At 42.5% G+C, this 27852-nt stretch overlaps 1 protein-coding gene across 1 annotated transcript in view; it reads right to left on the bottom strand.

Moving 5' to 3' along the window:
* Window positions 1-2251: 2251 nt before the first annotated feature.
* Window positions 2252-27852, bottom strand: part of MORN5 (MORN repeat containing 5) — a 52590-nt gene continuing 26989 nt past the window's right edge. The window contains exon 5 of the mRNA XM_069748530.1: window positions 2252-2640. Coding sequence (XP_069604631.1) covers window positions 2561-2640 — 80 coding nt within the window. The 3' untranslated portion in view covers window positions 2252-2560. The remainder of the gene's footprint in view (window positions 2641-27852) is intronic.

Here is a 27852-nt window from a genome sequence, read left to right as displayed (position 1 = left end):
TCTGTATTTTTCTCCCAACAGTAGTTTTGGCTTATAAAATCCTGAGGTAAAATACTGACCAAATACTGAACGTGTGAAAGTGGCCTTATACACAGCCTCCTGACGCGCCTCAATCTTCTCTATACACAACCTCATACTGCAGCAGCACCTCACTTTTCTCATTTTCCCATCACACCTCTCATTCCCCCCACTCCTCTCATTTTCCCCCTCACACGTCATTTTTCGATGACTCCACTATTTTCCACTCACACCTCTTCATTTTCCCCTCACTCCTCTCATTTTACCCTCACACGTGCACAGCAACTTCCTGTTATGAGCACAGCGGTGTAATCCATGAGGCTCCTCCCTTTCTCTTGACGTCATTCCTCACAGGAGCAACTCCATTCTGGACACGACAGAGCTAGATGTGGCCTGTGCCTGCCACGCACTGATACTCTGAAGGTGGCGTACCTAATTGTAGCTTGCAGTGGCTGAGATGTCGCAGCTGGTGAGTTTTGCAGGGGGCTTTCGAGGTGAATGTGTCTCCGCCCATGTGCACTAACAAAGTGGGCCATGTGGACGGGGCTTTGCGTGTGGAGTGAGTGTGGCTATGTAGAGTGGGTGGGACTATGTGGAGTGGGCGTGGCTTGATACATACATACATACACTCAGCTTTGTATATATATATATATACATATATGAAGATATCAACACAAAGTGCTAATACGTTGTTATTCACAGTGAGAACCCTCTAAAACATTTTTTATATTCCACTCCTATATCTAGACTTTTCTGCTACATATTTTCTGTCCCACAATATAGTATGGATATTAGCTTCTTAAGAGAGCCACCTTTCTAGGAAGTAATTTGTCACTAAAGAGTTGATTGGTGGTCTTACAGAGCAACTTAATTATTTTAAATGTATTTATTGATTAGCCTTTGCAAAGTTATTAAACTCTGCAATATACTCCATTACCTTATTTCACTTCCTTCTCTCTCTCCAAAAAAAATATGCTGCAATTGCTGTTTTAAGTGCCTGGTTCATGCTCATTTAGAAGCTACTTTGATCTGCTGCCCTAGCAAGAAACATACTCAAAGACTATTTACTGTTCTCACTGTTTGAGCATAGAGGGAGGGAAGCAGAGAAACTCATACAAGGAGTGCCTTCGTAAATAGTGTTTGGGTACGGATTCTAGGCAGAGCAGCGGGTCAAAGCTGTCTCTAAAAGAGCATGAAGTAAGCTGTTAAAACCGCATGTTCAGCATGCTGTTTCAGACAGAAGGATGCAAGATAAGGCAAGGGAGTATATTATAAAGATTCACAACTTTGTAAAGGCTGGTCAATGATTAAATAAAAAAAGCTAGAACTACTCTTTAAAAAAGTTGGCTGTGGTTTTAAAAATGCTGATTTAGGCTCTGATCAGGATAACCCTGGGACTCGAGATGTTGTGCTGCAATAGTTTACACAGAAGCTAAAATACATCTATTTTATAGTGTTATATTAAAAAATAGTCTACTTATATTTAGATTACTACAGAATCCCTGAAAAGGGTATATCTGGGACTTTAAAAAAAAACTAAAAATGTATCTAAGCACTAACAAGCAGGTAATTGCAACTGACCTGCCTGTTGTGCACGGTGCTGTTCTTCCCCAGCTCAAAGGGGTCACAGACTGCTCCTGTTGGGGATTCCGCTGCCTCTGCCGACGAGACGGGCTGGAACTTCCGAGGTCATTCTGATTGACAGGCGGCGCCCCCAGATGTGCAGCGGGGGATCAGCTGTCAATCAGAATGACCTAGGAAGTTCCGCCCATCTATAGAACAGAGCGGAAAAGAAGCCTCCGCTCTGTAGAGGTCACGTCAGGCAGAGACTTGTGGGCAGTCTGTGACCGCTCTGTGCCAGGGAAGAAGGGCACCGGGCACAACAGGCCGGTAAGCTGCAACCACCTGACTGTTAGTGCTTAGATACTTTCTTGTTTTGCAAAGTCCCAGATATCCCCTCTAATTGATTACCGGCTTTCTGACTCTTTCTCTTTACTATGACATAGTTACCGTAATACATTTGCATTTTTTCTTAAGTCACTTTTTCTTTTTTTGTCTTGTGGTAGACTGACATTTTTTCTGCCAAATTCTTCAACGTTGGGCACGCGGTTCATGAATTTTGTGCAAAATAAAAACAGCACAAAAAGTCACATGTTCTGTTAAAAATTTGCACACAAAAAATTAGTCTAAATAAAATTATTCCAGGAGGAAAATGGATTTGTGGAAACATTGAGACTTTTTAAAAAGTTTAATTGATTAAACTATGACACACTGAAAACACCCATAACTCCGATCACAAATACAAGCATAAAAAAAACAAACAAGAGAACACAAAATAAAAGGCGCAAATATTTTTTTAAGAAAAAAAGACAAATGAAAACCCCAAAACGCATAAATACAACAATGATTTGGGACCAAAGTTTTCATTTTATTCACAAATCTTATTGTAAAGAAGTAAGACACAGATGTGACTGTGGACACTTTTACATTCCAAGTAGATTATACAAGAACAGGTGAGATGTTCGCTAAGTGTCCCCCCGGTCTAGTGCTTAGGTTTGTATCCTGTAATCTCATCCCATCCCTTCCGGCACGTCTGAATGATCCATTCATGTTCATCATCATCTGGAGAGACAGAAGAGAAACAAATGATAGATATTAAGGACATGTAGCACTGAAGGTAAGTGTATGGCTGACAATGCTGCTGGGATCTGTCTTGGTGCATTGTGATTGCTGCTGAAAAGGAGACCCTGTTATTAAAGGCTCCGTGACTATTTTCAGCCTGACTACATCTTCCCCTGGTACGGATACTGTTCCTTGCTCGGTTATGTGACACTGTGACTGGCACGATTATTGCGCAGGCAATATTACCGACGTCATCGAGAATGAGACCGCTAGTGACCTGTGGAGCGTCGTTCTCAGAACAGCATCGAGAGAATCACTGGATGTTATAGGAACCCACAATGGATTATGTCGGAGCTGTTGGGATTATTATCTACTATATAATTGTCTAAGGGTCACTTCCGTCTGTCCTTGTCTGTCACGGATATTCATTGGTCGCGACCTCTGTCTGTCATGGAAATCCAAGTCACTGATTGGTCGCGGCAAAACAGCCACGACCAATCGGCGACGGGCACAGTCCGGAAGAAAATGGCCGCTCCTTACTACCCGCAGTCACTGCCCGGCGCCCGCATACTCCCCTCCAGTCACCGCTCACACAGGGTTAATGCCGGCGGTAACGGACCGCGTTATGCCGCGGGTAACGCACTCCTTAACTGCTATTAACCCTGTGTGTCCCCAACTTTTTACTATTGATGCTGCTAATGCGGCATCAATAGTAAAAAAATGTAATGTTAAAAATAATAAAAAAACAAAAAACCTGCTATTCTCACCCTCCATAGTCCGCTGAGCCGCTCGCGCCTGCCGCCATCTTCCTTTCCTGGCGATGCATTGCGAAATTACCCAGATGACTTAGCGGTCTCGCGAGACCGTTAAGTCATCTGGGTAATTTCGCAATGCATCCTGGGAACGGAAGATGGCAGCAGCCGCGTGCATATCGCAGGAGCTTCGGTGGATCCCAGGGGCTGAGTATATAACTATTTTTTATTTTAATTATTTTTTTCACAGGGATGTTGCCCATACTGCTAAATACTACGTGGGCTGTGTTACATACTGCGTGGCTGCTATATACTATATAGGCAGTGTTATATACTATGTGGGCTGTTTTATGTACTGCGTGGGCTGTGCTATATATTACGTGGACAGTGTTATATACGACGTGGCTGTGCTATACACTACATGGGCTATCTTCTATACTGCGTGCTCTGTACTACGTGGCCAGTGTTATATACTGCGTGCCTGCTATATACTGATTGTGCTGTGTTATATAGTACGTGGCTGTGTTATATACTGCGTGGTCACTGTTATATATTGCATGGCCTGTATTAACGCATCGGGTATTCTACAATATGTATGTATATAGCAGCCACATAGTATATAGCACAGGCCACGTAGTATTTGTCTTCTATTTTCTACGTGGCCTGTGCTATATACTATGTGGCTGCTTTATACATACATATTCTAGAATACCCGATGCGTTAGAATCGGGCCACCATCTAGTTTAATAATAAATTAGTACACCAGGGAATGTGTAGGGGAGTCTTTATTCAAATAAACTTTTCTTTCCTGTGTGTATGTCTTTTTATTTTAAAATCCGGGGTTAGTAATGGGGTGTCTGTTAGATGCCTCTCCATTAGTAACCCCTTGGCTTGATGCCAGCTGACATGAACCCCCAAAACAATTACCCTGATTGCCACCACACCAGGGCAATCGAGAAGAGCCGAGGGCAAGTGCCAGAATTGATGTATCTAATTGACGCACCATTTTTGGGGGCAGCTGGGCTCGGTTGTTAGGCTGAGAAGGGGACAATAGCTATGACCTTACCAGCCTATTAATATTAGCCCGCAGCTATCTGCTTTGCCTTAGCAAAAAATAGGGAGTGCTCCACATCACTTTTTGGGGGGTCCCCATCTATATATATAATTGGCTAAGGGGTACTTCTGACAATCAGCGACAGGCTTAGTCCGGCAGCAAATTGGCCCCTCCCTACTCTCCTCAAGTCAGTGCCCCCTCCCTACTCTCCTCCAGTCAGCGCCAGTGACTCGCCCCATCCCAGACCAACTTTTTACTATTGATGCTGGCTATGCAGCATCAATAGTAAAAATATATGTTAAAAATAATTAAAAAAATAAAAAATCATGCTATTCTCACCTTCCGTCTCCTCAGCAGCTTTCCCGCTCCTCACGATGCGGCCGGCAGCTTCCGTTCCCAGAGATGCATAGCGAAATTACTAAGATGACTTAGCGGTCGGTTCTATACTGCGTGGACTGTGCTATATATTACGTGGGCTGTGTTATATACTACGGGGGCTGTGCTATATATTACGTGGGTTGTGCTATATACTACATGGCTGCTATATAATATGTCGCTGTGCTATATACAGTACTATGTGGCTGTGCTATATACTACGTGGCTGTCTGTGTTACGTGGGCTGTGCTATATGCTATGTGGGCAGTGTTATAAACTGCATGGGCAGTGTTATATACTGCATAGGCTGTGTTATATACTACGTGGGCTGTGTTATATACTGCGTGGGCTACGCCAGATATTACGTGGGCTGTGTTATATACTACATGGGCTGTGTTATATACTGCGTGGGCTGTGCTATATACTATATACTACGTGGCTGCTATATACTACATGGCTGCTATATACTACGTGGCTGTGCTATATACTACGTGGCTGTGCTATATACTACGTGGCTGTGCTATATACTACGTGGCTGTGCTATATACTACGTGGCTGTCTGTGTTACGTGGGCTGTGCTATATACTACGTGGCTGCTATATACTATGTGGCTGCTATATACTACGTGGCTGTGTTATATACTATGTGGCTGTGTTATATACTACGTGGCTGTGTTATATACTATGTGGCTGTGTTATATACTACGTGGCTGTGTTATATACTACGTGGCTGTGTTATATACTACGTGGCTGTGTTATATACTACGTGGCTGCGTTATATACTATGTGGCTGTGTTATATACTACGTGGCTGTGTTATATACTATGTGGCTGTGTTATATACTACGTGGCTGTGTTATATACTATGTGGCTGTGTTATATACTACGTGGCTGTGTTATATACTATGTGGCTGTGTTATATACTACGTGGCTGTGTTATATACTATGTGGCTGTGTTATATACTACGTGGCTGTGCTAAGCGCGACGTACATACATACATATTCTAGAATACCCGATGCGTTAAGGCCCCGTCACACTTAGCGACGCTAAAGCGATCCCGACAACGATACGACCTGTCAGGGATCGTTGCTGCGTCGCTATGTGGTCGCTGGTGAGATGTCAAACTGTGAGATCTCCCCAACGACGCAGCAGCGATGCGGCGACCTGTAGCGACCTGTACAACGATGTCACATGGCAGCTATTTCATGACGATTAACAGACCTCAATGAGGGACGTCCTGTCATGAGGTCGTTGGTAAGGTGTCAAACACAGCGATGTGTGCTACCCAGCGGGACCTCAACGATCAAAAAAAGGTCCAGGCCATTCCGACACGACCAGCGATCTCACAGCAGGGGCCTAGTCGCTGCTACGTGTCACACATAGCGAGATCGCTACTGAGGTCGCTGTTGCGTCACAAAACTTGTGACTCAGCAGCGATCTCGCTAGCGATCTCGCTTTGTGTGATGGGGGCTTTAGAATCGGGCCACCATCTAGTTTTTAATAACCAACAACAGCAAAGCAAACATGTGGGTGCATAATAAGACCAGCTCACAGCTGTTTGCTTTTCCTTGGCTTTTTCTTATTATGTTATTTTTCATTTATTTTTTAATAAGAACAGTAAACTACACACACAAGGCACTGCTCTACTTAGACATCTGCCTCCTGATTAAAGGTTATTTTTTAATTCTATGATATTTTAATTAATTTCCCAATCTACATTTGTTTGCAGGGTAATTGTCCTGGTCTTACCCCCATTTTGCTTCCTTTTGGAGGTCCCTAGCCCTTACTATGACCATTTTACAACACCAAAGTCCCCACCCATTGTCTTATTTGGTGTCTGACGTTAAGGTCGGGTCAAGTTCTGGTACCTGAATCAAACTTTGCACTAAAATTCGACCGAACTCAAGCTTCCACAGTGCTTCCACAGGTCCGCTCATCCCTAGTCTTGACATGGTATTACAAGTATGGCTGATTTTTCTTTTCTTTCAGTTTTTTTTCACCAACACAAAATAGTAAAAAATTTGGACTTGTAAAGGAAATTATACTGTCACGGGGTTACCACAACAGAGACGAGTGAGAAGACTGCAGCGTCTGATTCCTCCTACTCCTGCGCTAAAAAGAAGCACTTCACCTTCTTTTTAACCCCTTAGTGACAGAGCCAATTTGGTACTTAATGACCAGGCCAATTTTTACAATTCTGACCACTGTCACTTTATGAGGTTATAACTCTGGAACGCTTCAACGGATCCCGCTGATTCTGAGATTGTTTTTTCGTGACATATTGCACTTCATGTTAGTGGTAACATTTCTTCGATATTACTTGCGTTTATTTATTAAAAAAACGGAAATATGGCGAAAATTTTGAAAATTTTGCAATTTTCAAACTTTGAATTTTTATGCCCTTACATCAGAGAGATATGTCACACAAAATGGTCAATAAATAACATTTCCCATATGTCTACTTTACATCAGCACAATTTTGGAAAAAAAAAAAAATTATTAGGGAGTTATAAGGGTTAAAATTTGACCAGCAATTTCTTATTTTTACAGCAAAATTTACAAAACCATTTTTTTTAGGGACCACCTCACATTTGAAGTCAGTTTGAGGGGTCTATGTAGCAGAAAATGCCCAAAATTGACACCATTCTAAAAACTGCACCCCTCAAGGTGCGAAAAAACCACATTCAAGAAGTTTATTAACCCTTCAGTTGCTGCACAGGAACTGAAGCAATGTGGAAGGAAAAAATGAACATTTTACTTTTTTTCACAAATATTTTACTTCAGAATCAATTTTTTTTATTTTCACATGTGTAAAAAAAGAAAATGAACCACATAATTTGTTGTGCAATTTGTCCGGAGAATGCCGATACCCCATATGTGGGGAGGGACCACTATTTGGGTGCACAGTAGAGCTCAGGAGGGAAGGAGCGCCATTTGGCTTTTTCAACATAGAATTCCCTGGAATTGAGATCGGACACCATGTCGCGTTTGGAGAGCCCCTGATGTGCCTAAACAGTGGAAACCCCCCACAAGTGACACCATTTTGGAAACTAGACCCCCTAAGGAACTTATCTAGGTGTGTGGTCAACACTTTGAACCCCCAAGTGCTTCACACAAGTTTATAACGTAGAGCCGAAAAAATTAAAAATCATTTTTTTTTCACAAAAATGATCTTTTCACCCCCAATTTTTTATTTTCCCAAGGGTAGCAAGACAAAATAGACCCCAAAAGTTGTTGTGCAATTTGTCCTGAGTATGTCGATACCCCATATGTGGGGGTAAACCTCTGTTTGGGTGCACAGTAGAGCTCAGAAGGGAAGGAGCGCCATTTGACTTTTTCAACATAGAATTCTCTGGAATTGAGATCGGACACCATGTCGCGTTTGGAGAGCCCCTGATGTGCCTAAACAGTGGAAACCCCCCACAAGTGACACCATTTTGGAAACTAGACCCCCTAAGGAACTTATCTAGGTGTGTGGTCAACACTTTGAACCCCCAAGTGCTTCACACAAGTTTATAACGTAGAGCCGAAAAAATTAAAAATCATTTTTTTTTCACAAATATGATCTTTTCACCCCCAATTTTTTATTTTCCCAAGGGTAGCAAGACAAAATAGACCCCAAAAGTTGTTGTGCAATTTGTCCTGAGTATGTCGATACCCTGTATGTGGGGGTAAACCTCTGTTTGGGCGCACTGCGGAGCTTGGAAGGGAAGGCGCACCGTTTGACTTTTTAATCTCTTAATTGTGAGAGCGGACGTCATTTTGGGTTTGTAGATGTGCCTAACAGCAGAAACCCCCCACAACTGACCCCGTTTTGGAAACTACACCCCTCAAAGATTTTAATCAGGGGTATATTGAGCAATTTGAACCCACATGTATGACACAGAGTTTGATAACATTAGGTTGTCATATTGAAAAAATTCATTTTTTTCCACGAGAATCTTGTTTTAGACCTGAATGTCTCGATTTTTCAGAAATAACATCAAAAAGTGGACCCCACAATTCGTTACCCACTTTATTATGAGTGCAGCAATATCCCATATGTAGTAAAAAAGTTCTGTTTGGACAAATGGCAGGGCTTGGACAGAAAGGGGCACAATGTGACCAATTTGGCTTTATTTGAAATTGAAGATCCAGGACCCATTCAAAGCTTCTAGAGACATTGAGCAAAAAAGAAAATCCTTCCAGGAATTATTACTCACAGAGGGAGGCATGCTCCTAAAACACAATGGCTGACTATAAAATTGGTCTTGCTAACAAAACAGTTGTCCCGCATTTGCGTATATTGTAGCAGGAAGAATAAACTGTACTGGAATGAAGGGCAAAATGTGTAGGAAAATGCAGCCAACTATGTGGCAAAGCGGAGTTTGTTCCAAAGATGAAAGAACACCATCAGGGCTAGAATGGCAGACACTTTCAGAGACTGGTCGTACAACGTCCTTTTAGCTCCATCAATCCCTATATGAGAGACGAATGTGCCAATAGACGTGGTACACCATAGCAAGCTCCCACCCGCCAAGGTCAGAACCGCTATATGCACAAAACAACCAGTTCTCTATAGAAAGTATTGTCTGGTACCAGAGGTTCGGCAAGAACCATAAAGTAAAGCCCATAGTGTATAAGTACGGAACTTCCTCATTTTTTAGAAATCCTACAATAAAATGATCATGCCCGTATCATCAACATAAATATAAGTAATATAAATGGAAGCCAAAGTTTTGTGTAGCAAGACAGTTATAAAAACAGTCAAAGTTAGATAAATGGTCAAAAATGTTTGAGTAATAAAGTCCTAGAATTCATTTTCAGATAATCTCACTTTTCAAGATCATTTCTGGGGTCCACATTCTAACGCTTATTGACATAGGTACGTGGACGAGAATTTGTTGGAATAGTAGTTTGGTATGGGATTGATCGAGTCGTAGAATTTTCAGATGACCTGACTTTGCAAGAACATTTGTGGGGTCCACACTCTAGAGCGTACAGACGTGGGTACGTGGATGAGAATTTGTTGGAATAGTAGTTTGGTATGGGATTGATCGAGTCGTAGAATTTTCAGATGACCTGACTTTGCAAGAACATTTGTGGGGTCCACACTCTAGAGCGTACAGACGTGGGTACGTGGATGAGAATTTGTTGGGATAGTAGTTTGGTATGGGATTGATCAAATTCTGGAATTAATTGTGAAATGGGGTAAAATGGGATCTACTAATTAAAATATTTATCAATTGTTCCAAATTGTACTACTGGGGCCACTAAGCAGAAAATAAAAATGATTGAAAAAAAAAACAAACTAATAATTGTAGGTGGTGTGGTAGGTCTCAAAACAGGGGGAGATACAAAGGCCTGGTTGGGATGGGCATGTGGGGCAATAAAATCGGGAATCACTCCGCCTGCCATGCTTTCTGCAAACTCGGCACCTTTTTTGAGGATACCTTTGGGTGGGAGTGACAGGGACAGGGTGAGGAAAATGGCGTTCTGACAGTCTCCGGGAATCCTCAGAGTCGAAGGCTTCCCCCGGTGCCATGGACTCAAATATGAGGCTCTCTACTACTTTTTCCTGAAAGTGCAGGAAAGTTAGTGGTCCTTGAGATTTTTTGTATAGGACAAAACTGTTGTAGGTGGCAGTCTGAATTAGATAGATTCCCACCTTTTTATACCACGCCTTGGTCTTCCTCTTGACCAGGTATGGTTGCAGAACCTGGTCTGACAGGTCTACGCCACCCATATGTCTATTATATTCTGTGACGCAGACAGGTTTTTCTTTGTCCCTGGTGGCACCCCTCTCTCTGACCATCACAGTGGTGTCCGTATGCAGTGTGGAAAGCATATAGACGTCCTTCCTGTCTTTCCACTTCACTGCAAGTAGTTGGTCGCTTGCAAGTGAAAATGACGCCCCCCTCTCCAAACGTCTGGACACCAACTGTGACGGAAACCCCACTCTGTTTTTCCTCACTGTCCCACAGGCCCCTGTACTTGCAGCATGGAGGGATTTGTATAGGGGGATACTCGTGTAATAATCATCTGTGTACACGTGGTACCCTTGATTGAGAAAGGGCGTCATTAGCTCCCAGACAATTTTGCCTGGGATACCAATTGTCTGGGGGCAGTTTGGGGGGTTTATTTGGCGGTCCCTACCTTCGTAAATTAGGAAGGTGGACGTGTACCCTGATGAGCTCTCGCAAGCTTTATATAATTTTACGCCGTATTTGGCTCTCTTGGAGGGAATAAATTGGCGGAATGAAAGACGGCCCTTGTAGCTCATCAAGGACTCGTCGACTGCCATATTTTGCTCTGGGGTATAGGAATTTAGAAAGGAAGTTTTTAGGAGGGAAATTAGGGGTCTTAATTTATTTAGCCGATCGTAGTTGGGGTCAGTTCTTGGGAGAGCTTGGGCATTGTCACTGAAGTGGAGGAATCTCATCAGGGCTTCGTAACGGGCTCGGGACATGATGGCTGCAAATACAGGGGTGCAGTGGACAGCTTTTGTTGCCCAGTAAGAGCGGAGAGTGGGTTTTTTTACTATACCCATATTCAGGGTGAGGCCTAAGAATTTTTTAATTTCGGGGACATTTGTGGGGATCCAGGAACGGGAATGAAAGGCAGTGGGTTTTTGGGAAATATATTGCCGGGCATATAGGTTAGTTTGGTGGACGATTAATTGCAGGACTTCGGGGCTAATGAAAATTTCAAAAAAATCAATGGGGGTAAAATTGGCGACATCTACTTTTATTCCAGGGACTGCAGAAAAAGGGGGAATTTGAGGGGAAAATGAGGTGTCATTATACCACAGCGGTGGGGGGACTGCGGTACTTGGTCCTGCCTCTGAAGCTTCAGCAGTGACGACCGACTCCGCTACCACCGGGCTGGGGGATCCCGTGGAGGAAGAGTCGTCATCACTGTCTGAAAACTGCTCAACTTCAGGGGCAGAATCTGTTTCGCTGCCGGAGCTGCCGGAGCAAAGCAGGCTGTAAGCTTGCTCCGCGCTAAAAGTTCTGCGAGCCATTTTATCTAATTCCTCCCCTAACCCTACCCCTAACAAAATTTTTTAAAAAAAATTATAATTTTTTTTATTTTTTTATAATCCTCTGCTGGTGATGCAGGGATTACGGAGAACGGGGGTGGGTAAATGGGATGCTGGCGGAGGCAGATATTATGTTTTTTGTCACTGACAGAGCAGCACTTGAACTGTAGTCTCTCTCTCTTCTCTCCTAGAACAACTACAAGGAGAGAAGAGAAAGGTACAGCCCAAGTGCTGCCATGTTTATCAAATATTAGGGGTTTTGATCACTGTAATTGGACATATTACAGTAATCAAAACCCAGCAGCCAATGAGAAAATTCTCATAGGTTGCTGGGTCTCTGCTGGCAGATCATGGCAGGCGCACTGCGCATGCGCCCGCCATTTTCTTCCAGCAGAGAAGAAGAAGGGGGGCCAGGAGCAGTGGGCTGGGGACCACTACTGAGGACCGGGGACAGGAGCAGGCGGTATGGTGGGGGGCTCGGGGGCTCTATTTCTCTCCCCTCTGATGTGCGATCACATCAGAGGGGAGAGAAATGCAAAGCATTTTTTTTTTTTTACAAACTATTTGCAGCGATCGCAATCCCGGGGGTCTGTAAAGACCCCTGGGATTGAGATCGCTCCAGGGGGTCTGCGATCGCTCCAGGGGGTCTGTAAAAACAGACCCCAATACACCGGGGGAAGCTAGGCTTTGGCGGGCGCATCTGCACATGCGCCCGCCATTTTGGAGCCCGGGCAGGAAGGAGGAGGGTCGGGGACCGGGGGGGCACCTTCTCCGGTACATAAGGTACCGTGGGGGGCTCGGGGGACCCTATTTCTCTCCCCTCTAATGTCCGATCACATTAGAGGGGAGAGAAACACAACACTAATCGCGTTTTTTTTTTTTTTGCGATCGCCGGTAAACGGTTAATTACCGGCGATCGCAAAAGCGGGGTCGGTGAAAACCGACCCGAATCATGTTCTCTGGGGTCTCGGCTACCCCCGGCAGCCGAGACCCCGGAGAAAATCGGCCTCTGGGGGGCGCTATGTACTTTTTCCACAGCGCCGTTAATTAACGGCGCTGTGGCTTAAGTACCCTTAGCGGCCGCCGTTAAAAGGCGTATCGCCGTTAAAAGGCGTATGGTGCTAATTTATTTTTGCAGAGCAGGGGTTAATCGGCCATGTTGGGAGCTCTGGGAGTCTGAGCTCACAGCTGAGCTCGGTTAGCCACTCCCATCCCCTATATAATCTGGGTTTTGACTGAAACACATTTTCAGAGCTAGCTTATAATAATGATAATCTTTATTTTTATATAGTGCTAACATATTCCGCAACGCTTTACAGGTTGCACACATTATCATCGCTGTTCCCGTTGGGGCTCACAATCTAGAATCCCTATCTGTATGTCTTTGGAATGTGGGAGGAAACCGGAGTACCCAGAGGAAACCCACGCAAACACGGGGAGAACATACAAACTCCTTGCAGACGTTGTCCTTGGTGGGATTTGAACCCAGGACTCCAGCGCTGCAAGGCTGCTGTACTAACCACTGAGCCACTGTGTTGCCGGCTTGGAGGAGTTTGTGACTGTTGCTTGGGTTTGTAAGTGTGATAATTCCCTTTCCTCCTCTTACTTTGGTTTTTCCCCATCCTCACTCCCCGATGCATTCCTCTGTTATAGGTGAGTGAATATTTGTATGCCTGTTATTTTCAGTTGCCTTGTTCGTCAGGTTGGTGTACTGCAGTGCACGGTTGCTCTCTTCTTCACTGGATGGGGGAAGAATATGGACGGAGGGCAGATACAGGAGATAAGGCAAGGTTGGTGGCCCCGGCATCTTAACATTCAGAAGTAACCTGGGTAATAGGGCGCCCACTAGTGTTAGGGACAGGGTAGAAGCCCCTGTCACCTGCCAACCGAGTCGTGACATTTACATGACTTTATAAAGGTTTTAAAAATGTAAATTTGAAAAAAAATTGTGATGTGCATTTGTATTCGACTCCAAGTCAAACCTTTCTAGGACCAGCTTTTGCTGCAATTACTGCTGCAGTCTTTTGGGGTCTGTGTCTATTAGCTTTACACATCTAGAGGTGACATTTTTGCCCCTTCTTCATTGCACACTCACTCAGTGACACTGGATGGAGACGTCTGTGAACAGCAGTTTTCCAGTCTTGTCACAGATTCTCAGTGGGAGTTAGGTCTGGACTGTGACTGGGCCATTCACACTAATGAATATGGTTTGATCTAAACCATCCAATGTAGCTCTGGCAGTATGTTTCGGGTTGCTGTGCTGCTGGAAGGTGAACTTACCCCGAGTCTCAAGGCCTTTGCAGCCTCTAGTAGGGTTTCCTCCAGGATTGCCATGCATTTAGCTCCATCCATCTTCCCATCAATTCTGATCAGCTTACCTGTCCTTGCTGAAGAAAAGCCTCTCCACATCATGATGCTGCAACCGCCATGTGTGACGATAGGGATGGCATTTTCAGGGTGATGAGCAATGTTAGTTTTCTGCCAAACCAAACGTTCTGCATTTAGCCCAAAAGTTCTACTTTGGTCTCATCTGATCAGGACACTATCTCTCACATGCTTGCTGTGTCCCTTACATGGCTTTTTGCAAACTGCAAACGGTACTTCTTATGATTTCCTTTCTAAAATGATTTTCTTCTTGTCACTTTTCCATAAAGGCAAGATTTGTGGAGTATGACTAAGGCTACGTTCACACAGTCGGTATTTGGTCAGTATTTCACATCAGTATTTGTAAGCCAAAACCAGGAGTGGCTCAAGAATACAGAAGTGGTGCACTTGTATCTATTATACTTTTTCTCTGATTTTCCTCTTCTGGTTTTGGCTTACAAATACTGATGTAAAATACTGACCAAAATACTGTGAACGCAGCCTAACAGTTGTCCTGTGGACAGATTCTCCCACCTGAGCTGTGGAACTCTGCAAATCCTCCATACAGACCATTGGCCTCTTAGCTGTTTCGCTAATTAGTGTTCTCCTCGCTTGGGATATCAGTTTAGGTGGACAACCATGTCTTGGTAAGTTTGCGGATGTGCCATATTCCTTCCATTATTTTGATGATGGATTAAACAGTCCTCCATGACATAGTCGGAGATTGGGCTATTTTATTTTTTTCTTTTCATAACCCATCCCTGCTTTATTCTTCTCCACAACTTTATCCCTGACCAGTCTGGTGTGCTCCTTGGTTTTCAAGATGCTGTTTGGTCACTAATGTTCTAAAAGCAAACCTCACACAACATCTGTAGTTATACTGAAAAGAAATTACACGCAGGTGGACTCAATTTACTAATTATGTGACTCATGGAGGCAATTTACCACTCAGGATGTTATATAGGGGTATCAGAGTACAGGGGGCTGAATACAAATGCACAAAACAATTTTCAGAATTATATTTTTAAAATAATTACAAAATTGTAATATATAGAAAATGTCCAGCTCACCCTCAAATGGTTCTCCATCACTCCAGAGCAAAGAAACAAGTTGTTTAGATGTATTGGATAGCAAACAAAGAAAAATTCCAGCTTTACGGTGTGCAGAAAAATTTCATAGAAATCCAAAGGGTAAAATTAAAACATCAAATGTCATGTAAAAAATCCATAAAAACAATGTAGATCTTTGACTCTCAGATGAGAACCATCCTTGATCATGATTAATGATGGTTCTCATCTTAAACACGTAGATCTACATTGTTTTTATGGATTTTGCACATGACGTTTGATGTCTCGATTTTACCCTTGGATTTCTATGAAATTTTTCTGCACATTGTAGAGCTGGAATTTCTCCTAGTTTTCTATCAATTCTTTATATCACAACTTGCTAATTTGTGTTGGTATAGCAGATAAAATCCCAATCCATTAAATTATTAATGGTACAGAAGAGTCTCTGTGACGCGTTTTGAGTTGATCTGACTCTAAATCGTAGAAGAGCAAGGATACTGCAATCTCATTTTCCAATTTTTGCCGTGACTAGCTTTAAAAGGGGTTGTGATCAACTGGCTGCTGTGACAATAAATACCTTTAACAAGGTTGCCTCATTACAGAACATGATCCCTCAATCCCCAATTCCAACTGGTATCATGGCCGCTGTAACTTTCCCGTCCACTGCATCTGTTGCTTCAATAGAAGACAACCCACAAATTCTTCATGGCTACGTCTTGCCCATGTCGGCTATAGCTTTTTGACCAAGCAGTATGTATAGTGCCACTACAAACGACATATCCTTAGGCCTTAAAGAGGTTCTGTCACCAGCTAAAAAGTGCCCAGATCCCTTTGAGTTTTTTTTTTTTAATTTTGCTATAAGGTTTCTGAAGGCCATTTAATTTAGGGCAAGTTTTCATGGTCTTTACCAAGGAGGAGTTCCTCATAAGGTAAAAATGCAGAGGAGCCTAAAGAAATTCCCCCAGAAAATCCCTTTGGCAAAGACTAGCCAAAAGGAGCACTAAATAAAAAGCGTTAAATGAAATAAAAATTAGTGGAGAGGTGGTAATAAAATAAGAGCAAAAACTATCCACTTTCGATCAGATGACAAGTCCTCTTTAGCTGGTCAAAAGCCAACTACGCTCAAATTTTTCTACAAAACCCTAAAAGATTTTTCAGCAACGAATGCCAGACGCAAGAAAGAATCATACTAATAAAATAAAGAAACGCTACTTTTTATAGATAGCAAATGAAAAAACTATAAAATGACAGCAGATCCTATTCGTACGTAGACTTTTTTCCCCTAAAAAGGCCGATTGCTCGGTAATTACTGCAGTTCTGAGGCCATTTGAATCTCTGCAGCTGCAACCTCTTCAGCAGTAACCCATGAAACAAGACAAACTGGGCTTATTATACTGAACAAGCCTTAAAGCCCCTCCCTGATTGTCAGTAATTGGCGGCAATGGACTTAACAGCCACTTGACTATCCTTTTCACACTACCTGGCTGTGCAGACGACAATTTGAATCACAAATGTATGTGCCTCTTACTGCAGCTGCCTGTGGGCGCCAGCGCTGCGCTCCGAGACCTCAAGAACCAGGACTGTGCATCAATGTTTCAGATGCAATTATTCCTAGGTATTGATTAGCGCCAGCAAACGCCGGACTAATAATTGCTGCGCTTCCAATAGCAGCTATTTTAAATATGTTAATGGAGTGATAGAGACGGTTTACGACAAGATCTTAATTTCTGATTTCTGTCTATGGTAAGATGTCAGGTCGGGCAGTGTGGTCCAGCTGCTGGTTTGATTAGAAAGGGAATAAACTCTAAAAAAAAAAAAAAAAAAAAAAAAAAAATCGGGTAATGCAATGATTTTCAATATATATCGTATAAGGTATCCATGTCTCGATGTAAATTAATTATGTCTTTTTCAGGAGGATTCTGCCAGAAAAAGCACCGCGAAACAATTAAAAAAAAAGTAAATAGTGTACAGCAATGTAAATACGTCATTGCTGAGCACATGCTCAGTCTTTTACTACTTCTGTTATCGGTTCGGAAACCATGAAGTGGTTCAAAGAACTGGCAGGTTCAATGTTCGGGTGGGTTTCATAGGAAGTTGCCCTCCACTATGGTAGAAAGTACAAAGAAAATATGTTGGTGGCAGAGCTGCTGCACAAAACAATGATGAAGCCATGTCAAGAAAAAGACCACCAGCTTTTTAGCCTAGAAAAATTTGGCGGCTCGACCAACGGAAATCAAGACGCCATGTGCGCATACACTAAAAACATTCTTGTGCCATATACCTCTGTGGCCTGTGATTGGCTGCAGTGGTCATGTGAGATATACAGTAAATCAACGCTGCAGCCCTTGGGCTCAAAATATGTTAGAGGCGAAGAATTTCAACCAAAAAAAAAAAAAAAAAGTATCAAGAGAAGAAGATCGGGGCAATGCACATGCCCACAACTTCAGACTGAGTGGTCAAGATCTCCGGGTGAATGTCACTCTTTACAGGCTCGCTGGCCCACAACTGTCCGCACTGTAGGCCACCGGATGCTTTAGGCATACGACCTACAAGACATACAAGGCACAGCACAGGGGTGTAACTGCCCGGGGAAAAGAGGACTTGATCGCTTGGAAACATTCATTTTTTAATGTGGCATAGCACACAGGTGCCATTATTGCTTTTGAAAGGGGCAGTCGGGGCATTATTACTTTTTAATTATTTCTAAAGGAGTACTGAGGCAGCATTATCTTTTTAAGGGAGCACAAAGGGGGCATTATGACTGTTACTTGCCTTGCCCCAGCACTGGCATGTCTATATGTCAACAAGCCTGGCTATGAATAAATACACTGACAGATTTTTGGGGCATATCTGGCATGCCTAAACAACAAGAGAGCAGCCCACACAATCCTAGTAATAGTGCCTCCCAGATCACAAACACACTCCTACTGGTGACTTACTCTTTCGAAGCCATGTCAAGGGGTTAAAAGAGCTCTGGATGCCTTTCTGGAAATATATAATTTTACAAGTTAGCTGTATTAGGTTACTTGAGAAGGTAACTGATCCAGAGATTTATTCGGATTGCTGTAATTGGAGTAGAGAAGGATTTTTTTTACCCAATAGGCATCCACCTCTCAGGCATTTGGCATCGCCATCCCCTGGAGTAATACTGTTCAGGGCTGTGCAGCTGGTCATACTCATTGGGTAGCTATCCCTAACGTCTTGGCTTGGCCACTGGTAGAGGAGTCCTTGCACTGAACAAAAGGATCAAGCAACTGAATTCCAACCAACAGATTCTTATGACACATGACATAATCTTTCAGTCAGGAGGATCTACTACTCAACATAGATAGGGATTCTCTACTGTAAGGGTAAAGTCCAAAGGGGACAAGAATTCTGTATAGTTTAGCTGTGGATCTGTGCTGGTATAATCCACAGCAGATAATAGTTAAGTGGATCAGTTTTTTACAAGTGTCATCTACATGCTACAGACACGAGAAAATGGTTGTGTGACCCTAGCCAAAGGCGAAGTGGACTCTTTTCTAGATTATCTGAATTGACACAAAGAACAGTGAGCTTTCCTGCCAGATGAAGTGGTCATGATAAATCTGGTTACTACCACGGCCAGTTCGGTTTGGTCCTGACAGATCCCCAGATCTGGTATGCGTCCCATTATGTGGTGATAGCTTTGGAACACTTCCAACATTTCCCAGTGATTAGGAGATTATTTTTCTTGACACATTGTACTTTAGGTTATATTTAGATCAATATAATTTACGATTATTTATGAAAACGTCAAAATGTACCAAAGGTTTAGACCTTATTCCCATACCAGTGATTCTAGTCAATGTTCCATCAGTATTCGTAAGACCAGGGGTGGCACCAAAACACAGAACTCAGGTGAATCTTTCCATAATACTTTTTCTCTCTGTAGATTCCACTGTAAAGTATTTTCTACGAATATTGATGCTAAATCCTGACCAAATACTTACATGTGAATACGGCATAAAACGGTTATACAACACAAGATAGTTAATAGATCATTGACGTACGCAGACTTCAGCCACGGATGGAAATAGGATCACCACAACTTGTTTCACAATTTCTCCATATGTGGTTGGAAACTAAACACTTTGGCGCTCAGAAGGAAAGGAGCGTACGACTTTGGTGCCCAAATTTGGCATTTGCAGAGTCTCCGAGGCTCCAAAACAGTGATCCTATTTTGGAAATTACACCCCTCAAGGAATTAATCCAGGGCTGTAGGAAGTAGGATTACAGGTGTTTCACGTAACTTTATAACATTGGGCTTCAAAAATAAATGAAATTTTTGTCCACTAAAATATTGTTTTAACCAAAATTTTTTCACATTCACAAGGTGTCAAAGGAGAATTTGCACCCCACAATTTTTTATGCAATTTCTCTAAATCTCGTCAGTTCCCCATATGTGGTTGGAAAATATTGATTGGCCACACGCCAAAGTTCATAAGTGAAGGAACATAAATTTAAGTGGAAAAAAATTGTATGCTAGATTTGCAAAGTAAAAACGCTTTTTTACATTTTTTTGCATTGCTATATTTGGAGCGATATACTTTTTATTTTTCAGTTGACAAAGCTGTGTGTGATTGCTTTTTTACTGGATTAGTTTTTATTTTCAGTAAAACTTTTTTTTTCTTTAGAAAGAACTTTTTTTATTCCACTTTGTGTCGCAGTATGAAGAGAAAACAGCATTTTTGGCAAATTTTGTTTTTTAAATCTTTTTATGGTGTTCACGGAACAGATTGAATAATTTGTTATAACCTGGTGAGTCCAGATGTGGCATATAAATGGTATTCTTAATGGTTTTACACTTTTTGCCATTTTTCATTCCTTTATTTTTTGGCTAATTCCATTTAGCTTTTTTTTTTATGTAGTCCCACTATGGGAACTTTCTGTGGTCTGATAGATGGAGACCTATCAATTTTAGGCCCCATTCAGACATACAGTATGTATTTTCACGTCTGAGAAAAATAGACCAAGTTTTATCAGTCATTTTATTTCGAGTTCTCGGATGAGAGAAAAAAAAAAGTTTCTCCAGCTTCTCCCATCAAATCAGTGTGTGAAAAACCATCAGATGGGTTCCTGTCCTGTTTGTTTGTTTGTTTTTTTGCACAAACCCATAAACTTCCAATGCCAATGTTATTCCGACATGGGGATCAATATCGGACAAGTCTCTGATTTTGCACAGAATGCTTGGTCCAACATAAACATTGGTTATGTGAACAACTTGATAGATTATTCAAGGTACAAGTGTTATTGATGCTTGAAAATTGGAAAAGAATTATTGATCGAGGAATTTATTCCGTTTGTCACATTTCGAGTCCGGAAAGAATGTTTTCCCTTAAGATCAGGCTTAGAGGAAAGGGCCTAAAATGGGAATATATTGTACCAAATTGGCTTTTTGTCTCCGTCAGTGACATCAAAAAAGTTCCAATTCTTAACCAGATGATTAAGACCCTACTTAGCCACACATCAGCTAGATTTATGGTGGATAAAAAAAACTTAAATGATGGAAATTTGAAGTATCAGCACCTTAAATAATGTTTTAACGTTGTCTTTTTGACAAACACTCCATGAAGATAACCTGCATGTTTCCTGCCAATTGCCATGGATTTGCAGTGCAGATTTCGACTGCAGGGATACAGTCTATGTAGTTGTGGAACTAGTAGAAGACGTAAGGCCAAATAATTGCATCTCAAAACCACAGTAATTGTTGTAAATAAAAAAATATGCAGATCGGACTAAATTTGTGTTAACCAAATTGCGTAGATTTTACTGGGAAATTTGATTTTCAGCCAAGCTATTCTCCACGTTTCAATGTTCACTATCAGGCTCTGGGGTCTCCAGACCATAATTAACATAACGTTAATGGTAAAAGAGGAACTAATACTCACCTTTCCGCCCACCTGTCCCAACAACTCGCTGTCTCTGCTGCCCGCCATCTGGTCCTCAGGACCTCTGCTTTCCGCAGTTGAGTGCTAGTGTCTTCTCTAGAGGAAGACTTCTGGTCGCAATCAGGCCTCAGACAGAGGTCATTGCATGTTGTGATGTCACAAGATGTCATGACCACCGAGGCCTATACCTATAACAGGACTTCCGGCTGCGACCAGGTCAGAGGTCTGAGGTGTAGTCACTTCTGGAAGTCCTGTCGTAGAGTGAAGACACTGGCACTCGAATGCGGAAACAAGAGGTCTTCAGAATCGGATGGTGGATGGCGGAGATGCCAGGACAGGCGAGTGGTGAATTAATAGTTTTCATTTTTTTTTTAACCTTTTGCTGGCCCTCTACCGTTCAGTAAAATGGCAGACACAGCTGGACATTAGACACATATGCAGCAGAGACTCAGTGCTGGACCCAGGCAAGGTGAGTAAAGATCGTTTATTTTGTTTGTTTAGAATAAACTTCACATGGGAACCTGGATTTTTTTTTTTTTTTTAAAAGGGGACAATGGCTTTAAGGTATAAGGGGGTAAACACAAAATCTGAAAATGCAACATACTCATCTGTAGGCGAGATGGAGCCACCCGGTATAGTGCTTAGTCTGGGTATGTCCTCCATACATTGCACTGACATCATTTGGCTCAGCACACAAAATCCTATAAAAAAAATAATCTACATCTAGGGACTTGGATTTGGGCACAGGTAGTAGTAAAGAAGAATATTGTTTGTTTTCAAGCTGAATTGTCTTCGATGTGATCTTTGACACTAACCACCATTTAAACTGTTCTGTAAAAACAAGCTACACTTGAACTCGGGAGTGATAGACATCCGAAAGTGACACTCCCAGACCCTCGCACAACTTCTGCTAAACCTGTCTTGTTAAGACGTAGCTACAGAGGACTTCCTGAATGTTTCCTACCATCTGCTTTAGATGCTTTAGTAGGCTGGCCTGTAGCCTTGGAGTTTTCCTGCTCCTTCCTGCACAAGTCGCTCTGGATGGGTTCCCTGTCATTCCAGACCCTTTCCTCATTTTCCTTTGCCTACGGCATGTTTTTTTTCTATTACTCTTTCCGTTACTTCATGGCTCTGTGCCTTCCAGTAACTCCCCAGGGAAATTCTGCTTTATTACTATGCTACTTATCCCAGTTTTATCAGGCGTTTTTAAGTATTGTTTCCAAACATATTGTATATTGTATTTTCATCTAAGTGCAAAACTCATCAATGATAGATACAATTGACACCCATGTATACTGTATGTAGAAAACTAAACAATCCACTGAGTACCATTTTTGTGGTCCTTCCCTGTTTTGGAAATTTCATAAAATTTAGTACGACACCAAAATCAAACCAGCAACAACAAGAAGACCCCGTGTTGCATTTTTTTAAATTACCAATGGGGGTGAGATTTGGTAAACTAAAGATACAATGAAAATCTATCTCCTCCTACTTGTTCAATGAAGCCCATTAGACATAGACTAATACTACACTAATGTAGACTACATTTCCCATGATACCTCTGCTAAAGCTCAGTGACAAAGTTGTTATCCCCTGATTCACACAGAGTCTCAAGTGTATCCTATGTGATACAGCTTCAGCTTAGCTCTATTGCCTCCTGCTTGTGATAGATTTCACCATGTCAGCTTTCACAAGTAGGAGGCAGGGAAAGCAGTGTACGACAAAAAGTATAACTCATTGGAGTTATATACAAAGTATATTCAGAGGAAAGAGAAGGTTGGCGCTAGGTGACAAGGTGTCTAAAAGCTGCCAGGATAGGTGATGGTGTCATCCTATGTTTTACTATATGGCAGACTTGTTGGTTGCTTCTGGTGTGTGCAAAGCAGGACTTTGACAATTTCCTTTTGTACTTGTATTAATTTAAGAGTACAATGTACATATTTTAAGGAAGTTCTTAGGATGTTAATTAATACTCAACTGCAGCCACCAAGGAAAGCTTCAGCAATGTTGTGTTTTAACTTGTACTAATTGTACGAGTAGGTGTCATATCTTCTAGGGCACATGATCTCCAAAATGCCAATTCTTTGTGGAATAAAGGACAATTCTCAAATAAAGCTTGGCATGTGCCTAAGAGTCATGGTTCTGACTGAAGAACACTCCAGTACATAAGGACAATTACATGCCGTGTACTCACAAGTGAAGTACTCCACACAAGTGGAGTGTCCCTACAATGCAGAGTGATAGTGAAAGAGCTACAGAAGTCTGTACAAGTGCTGCTTTAATAAAATGTGACAGGGCCTAAAAAGATACAATCAACCACGTTTGTGAATCAACCATCATGCATCAAACATATCTTTTTTATATCACATGTATTAAATGAGAACACTTGAGATGCATAAAATGCTTCATCAGGCATTCAGTAATTTCCGACAAAGAATAGTAAAATAGCTCAGGATCTCACATCCCTATGGTCAAAAGCCAGAACTGAGATTACTAGTCACAAAAAAAAACCACTTAAATTACTTGACAGTAAGTTTATAGTATGTTGTGTGATAATAGTAAAGAAATTGCTTTTCTAACTGGGACATTTATGGGCCAGTCTGCTGGGACCTGCATCTATCTGGGTAACTGGGTCCCAATGTGCGCCACTGGGAATAAACAAATGGCAGCACAGGAATATCTTTCTCCATTTTGTAAGGAGGAGAGCCAGCCTCGGCGTGCCTTGTCAGGAACCATTGGTGCAGTCACCCAAGTTGCAGGGGGGAGAATTTAGAGCCCCGGGCAGACCTTTGAACTTGAGATCAGGGGGTGTGAAGGGAATAAGAGGGGGACAGTGCACGGGAACAGGAGCTCAAGTCAGAGAGGCCTACGGAGACTTACCGGAGACTATAGGAAGAGACGTCTCCCAGAAACCAAGATATCCACTCCTGCAGTGTCACTGAGCGTGAGTTAGTCTTCCCCACGACCAGACCACAAGGGGCGCAGTTCGAGACTCGACATCTGGCCAAGAACCGAGTGTGGCCGTTGTACGTTTACTCTCCCACCCGTATTAGCGTTGTATCTACACTTATAAAGAAAGGACTGTTCTCTCTCCATCGTGACTCATCGTGGAACTAGGACCCGTGAAAGGACATTCCAGGACTCTCGTAGACACCGGAAGTCAGGACCCATTTCGGAGCAGGACACCGCCGGATACTTCAAGCGTTCAGGCCGGAACGCCACCACCATCTTCACAGAGACTGATCCTCAACACCGCCAGACTGGTAAGTTTGATAGCTTCGTACCTCCCTCAACCCTTTAATGTCCCTGCTATACCTACGTCCACCAAAGTCAGTTCTATTATCCTTATTCCCCTTAATTACCCTCTCCGTGCATGGAGTAACGCGGTCTCATTAAATTCCCCTGTTAAACCTTGCTCTGCCTCCGACTGTTACTGCATCCTGGTACCTGCTCACAATTTCATAGAATGTTAGAGTTGGAAGGGACCTCCAGGGTCATCGTGTCCAACCCCCTGCTCAATGCAGGATTCACTAAACCATCCAAGACAGATGTCTGTCCAGCCTCTGTTTGAAGACTTCCATTGAAGGAGAACGCACCATGTCTCGCAGCAGTCTGTTCCACTCATTGATCACCCTCACAGTCGAAAAAGTTTTATCTAATCTGTTTCTTCTCCCTTTCAGTTTCGTTCCATTGCTTCTTGTGTTTCCATGTGCAAATGAGAATAATGATGATCCCTCTACACTGTGACAGCCCTCTAGATATTTGTAGACAGCTACTAGGTCTCCTCTTAGCTAAACATTCCCAGACCCTTTAACCGTTCCTCGCAGGACATACTTTGCAGTTTGCTCACCATCCTGGTCGCTCTTCTCAGAATTTGCTCCAAAATGTGATGCCTAGAACTGGACCCAGTATTCCAGATGACCAAGGAGGAGTAGAGGGGGATAATTACTTCACGTGATTATTTGTATATATGGAAGTCTCAAAAATTGCAGAGCATGCTCAGAGAGGGTCACTTCATATATATTCGACTCCTTTAAAAATCAATATAAAGTGAAGGCAATATAATATGTTCTTCATTTTCCACTTCCACTCCTGGGTCTGACATTACTTCTTAGTCTGACCACTTTCTGCATCATGGGAAGCCTTGCGCCCCCCCGGTTTACAATGCCGCTGTCATAGGGCTGGTGTTTAGTTAAACAGTGGTTTTGTCACAGACAGGATATCTTCTAAACAAAAGTTCAAAGTCTATGCGAGAACATAGGATGGGTGGGTGTTCCCACCATACTGTTAATCATTACAGGTTCCTGTGTTTTTGGAAAAGCGCACTGCTTATCTCGGTTGATATAATATTTTCTGCATACCAAACTTTTTGGGATGTTCGCCAACTAAAACGATGGAGACAAAGTTATGGGATGGGGTGTCGATAGGAGCTGCCCTTCTGCCCCACTCCATGCAGAAACGGTCAGAGTTTTATTGTCAGCCCTAGAGGTGATCTGTCCTACAGAACTGTGGACACAACGAAAGAAGTCACATTATGTACAGGGCAATTTTCATAAAACACAGCAAAACCAGTCTCTGCAATCGCTAATTAAAACCTGACAATAGTAGATACTTTTTACAACTTTCCGTTTATTTTAGATTTTTTTTAAAATTCCTTATTCTTTATATGATAATAAGGGAGTCGACTTGCCTGAGCTTGTTACAAGCATGTACAGCAGCTAAACGGATCAAAGACTAAAATACACTATTTCGGGAGTGTTTTCTAGGCAGCCTGTGTGATATGCATAATATTCATAGTGCGGGGAGTGGGAGGAGGTGAGCTGTGACACCACCTATTGTGAATGGTGGATCCTGTGTTATCTACTGTGTATAGAGGTGTTATCAGACATTGTACAGGAGGAGGAGGTGAGCTGTGACATCACCTATTGTGAATGATGGATCCTGTGTTATCTACTGTATATAGAGGTGTAATCAGTCATTGTACAGGAGGAGGAGGTGAGCTGTGGTATCACCTATTGTGAATGGTGGATCCTGCGTTATCTACTGTATACAGAGATGTTATCTGTAATTGTACAGGAGGAGGAGGTGAGCTGTGACATCACCTATTGTGAATGGTGGATCCTGTGTTATCTACTGTATATAGAGGAGTTATCAGTCATTGTACAGGAGGAGGAGGTGAGCTGTGACATCACCAATTGTGAATGGTGGATCCTGTGTTATCTACTGTATATAGAGGTGTTATCAGTCATTGTACAGGAGGAGGAGGTGAGCTGTGATATCACCTATTGTGAATGGTGGATCCTGTGTTATCTACTGTATATAGAGATGTTATCTGTAATTGTACAGGAGGAGGAGGTGAGCTGTGACATCACCTATTGTGAATGGTGGATCCTCTGTTATCTACTGTATATAGAGGTGTTATCAGTCACTGTACAGCAGGAGGAGGAGGAGAGCTGTGACATCACCAATTGTGAATGGTGGATCCTGTGTTATCTACTGTATATAGAGGTGTTATCAGTCATTGTACAGGAAGAGGAGGTGAGCTGTGATATCACCTATTGTGAATGGTGGATCCTGTGTTATCTACTGTATATAGAGATGTTATCAGTCATTGTACAGGAGGAGGAGGAGGTTAGCTGTGACATCACCTATTGTAAATGGTGGATCCTGTGTTATCTACTGTATATAGGTGTTATCAGACATTGTACAGGAGGAGGAGGTGAGCTGTGACATCACCTATTGTGAATGGTGGATCCTGTGTTATCTACTGTATATAGAGGTTATCAGTCATTGTACAGAAGGAGGAGGAGGTGAGCTGTGACATCACCTATAGTGAATTTTGGATCCTGTGTTATCTACTGTATATAGAGGTGTTATCAGTCATTGTACAGGAGGAGGAGGTGAGCTGTGACATCACCTATTGTGAATGGTGGATCCTGTGTTATCTACTGTATATAGAGATGTTATCAGTCATTGTACAGGAGGAGGATGTGAGCTGTGACACCACCTATTGTGAATGGTGGATCCTGTGTTATCTACTGTATATAGAGGTGTTATCAGACGTTGTACAGGAGGAGGAGGTGAGCTGTGACATCACCTATTGTGAATGGTGGATCCTGTGTTATCTACTGTATATAGAGGTGTCATTAGTCATTGTATAGGAGGAGGTGAGCTGTGATATCACTTATTGTGAATGGTGGATCCTGTGTTATCTACTGTATATAGAGGTGGTATCAGTCATTGTACAGGAGGAGGAGGTGAGCTGTAATATCACCTATTGTGGATGGTGGATCCTTTGTTATCTACTGTATATAGAGGTGGTATCAGTCATTGACCAGGAGGAGGAGGAGGTGAGCTGTGACCATCACCTATTGTCAATGTCTGTCCGCTCTTTCATCCTTCTCTGCTAGATTTCTAAAACTTAATATGGACAAAACAGAATTCATCATCTTTCCCCCATCTCACTCAACTCTCCCAACAGACCTATCCATTACAGTAAATGGCTGCCCACTCTCCCCAGTCCCACAAGCTCGCTGTCTCGGGGTAATCCTTGACTCTGATCTCTACTTCAAACCACATATCCAAGCCCTTTCCACCTCCTGCCGACTTCAACTGAAAAACATCTCCCGGATTGGTACATTCCTAAACCAAGAATCTGCAAAAACTAATGC

Source organism: Ranitomeya imitator, chromosome 2 (genome assembly GCF_032444005.1).
Source record: "Ranitomeya imitator isolate aRanImi1 chromosome 2, aRanImi1.pri, whole genome shotgun sequence".
In the NCBI taxonomy this organism is placed as follows: domain Eukaryota; kingdom Metazoa; phylum Chordata; class Amphibia; order Anura; family Dendrobatidae; genus Ranitomeya; species Ranitomeya imitator.
The sequence above is the reverse complement of the archived record's forward strand: the minus strand, read 5'-3'. Positions and strand labels throughout refer to the sequence as shown.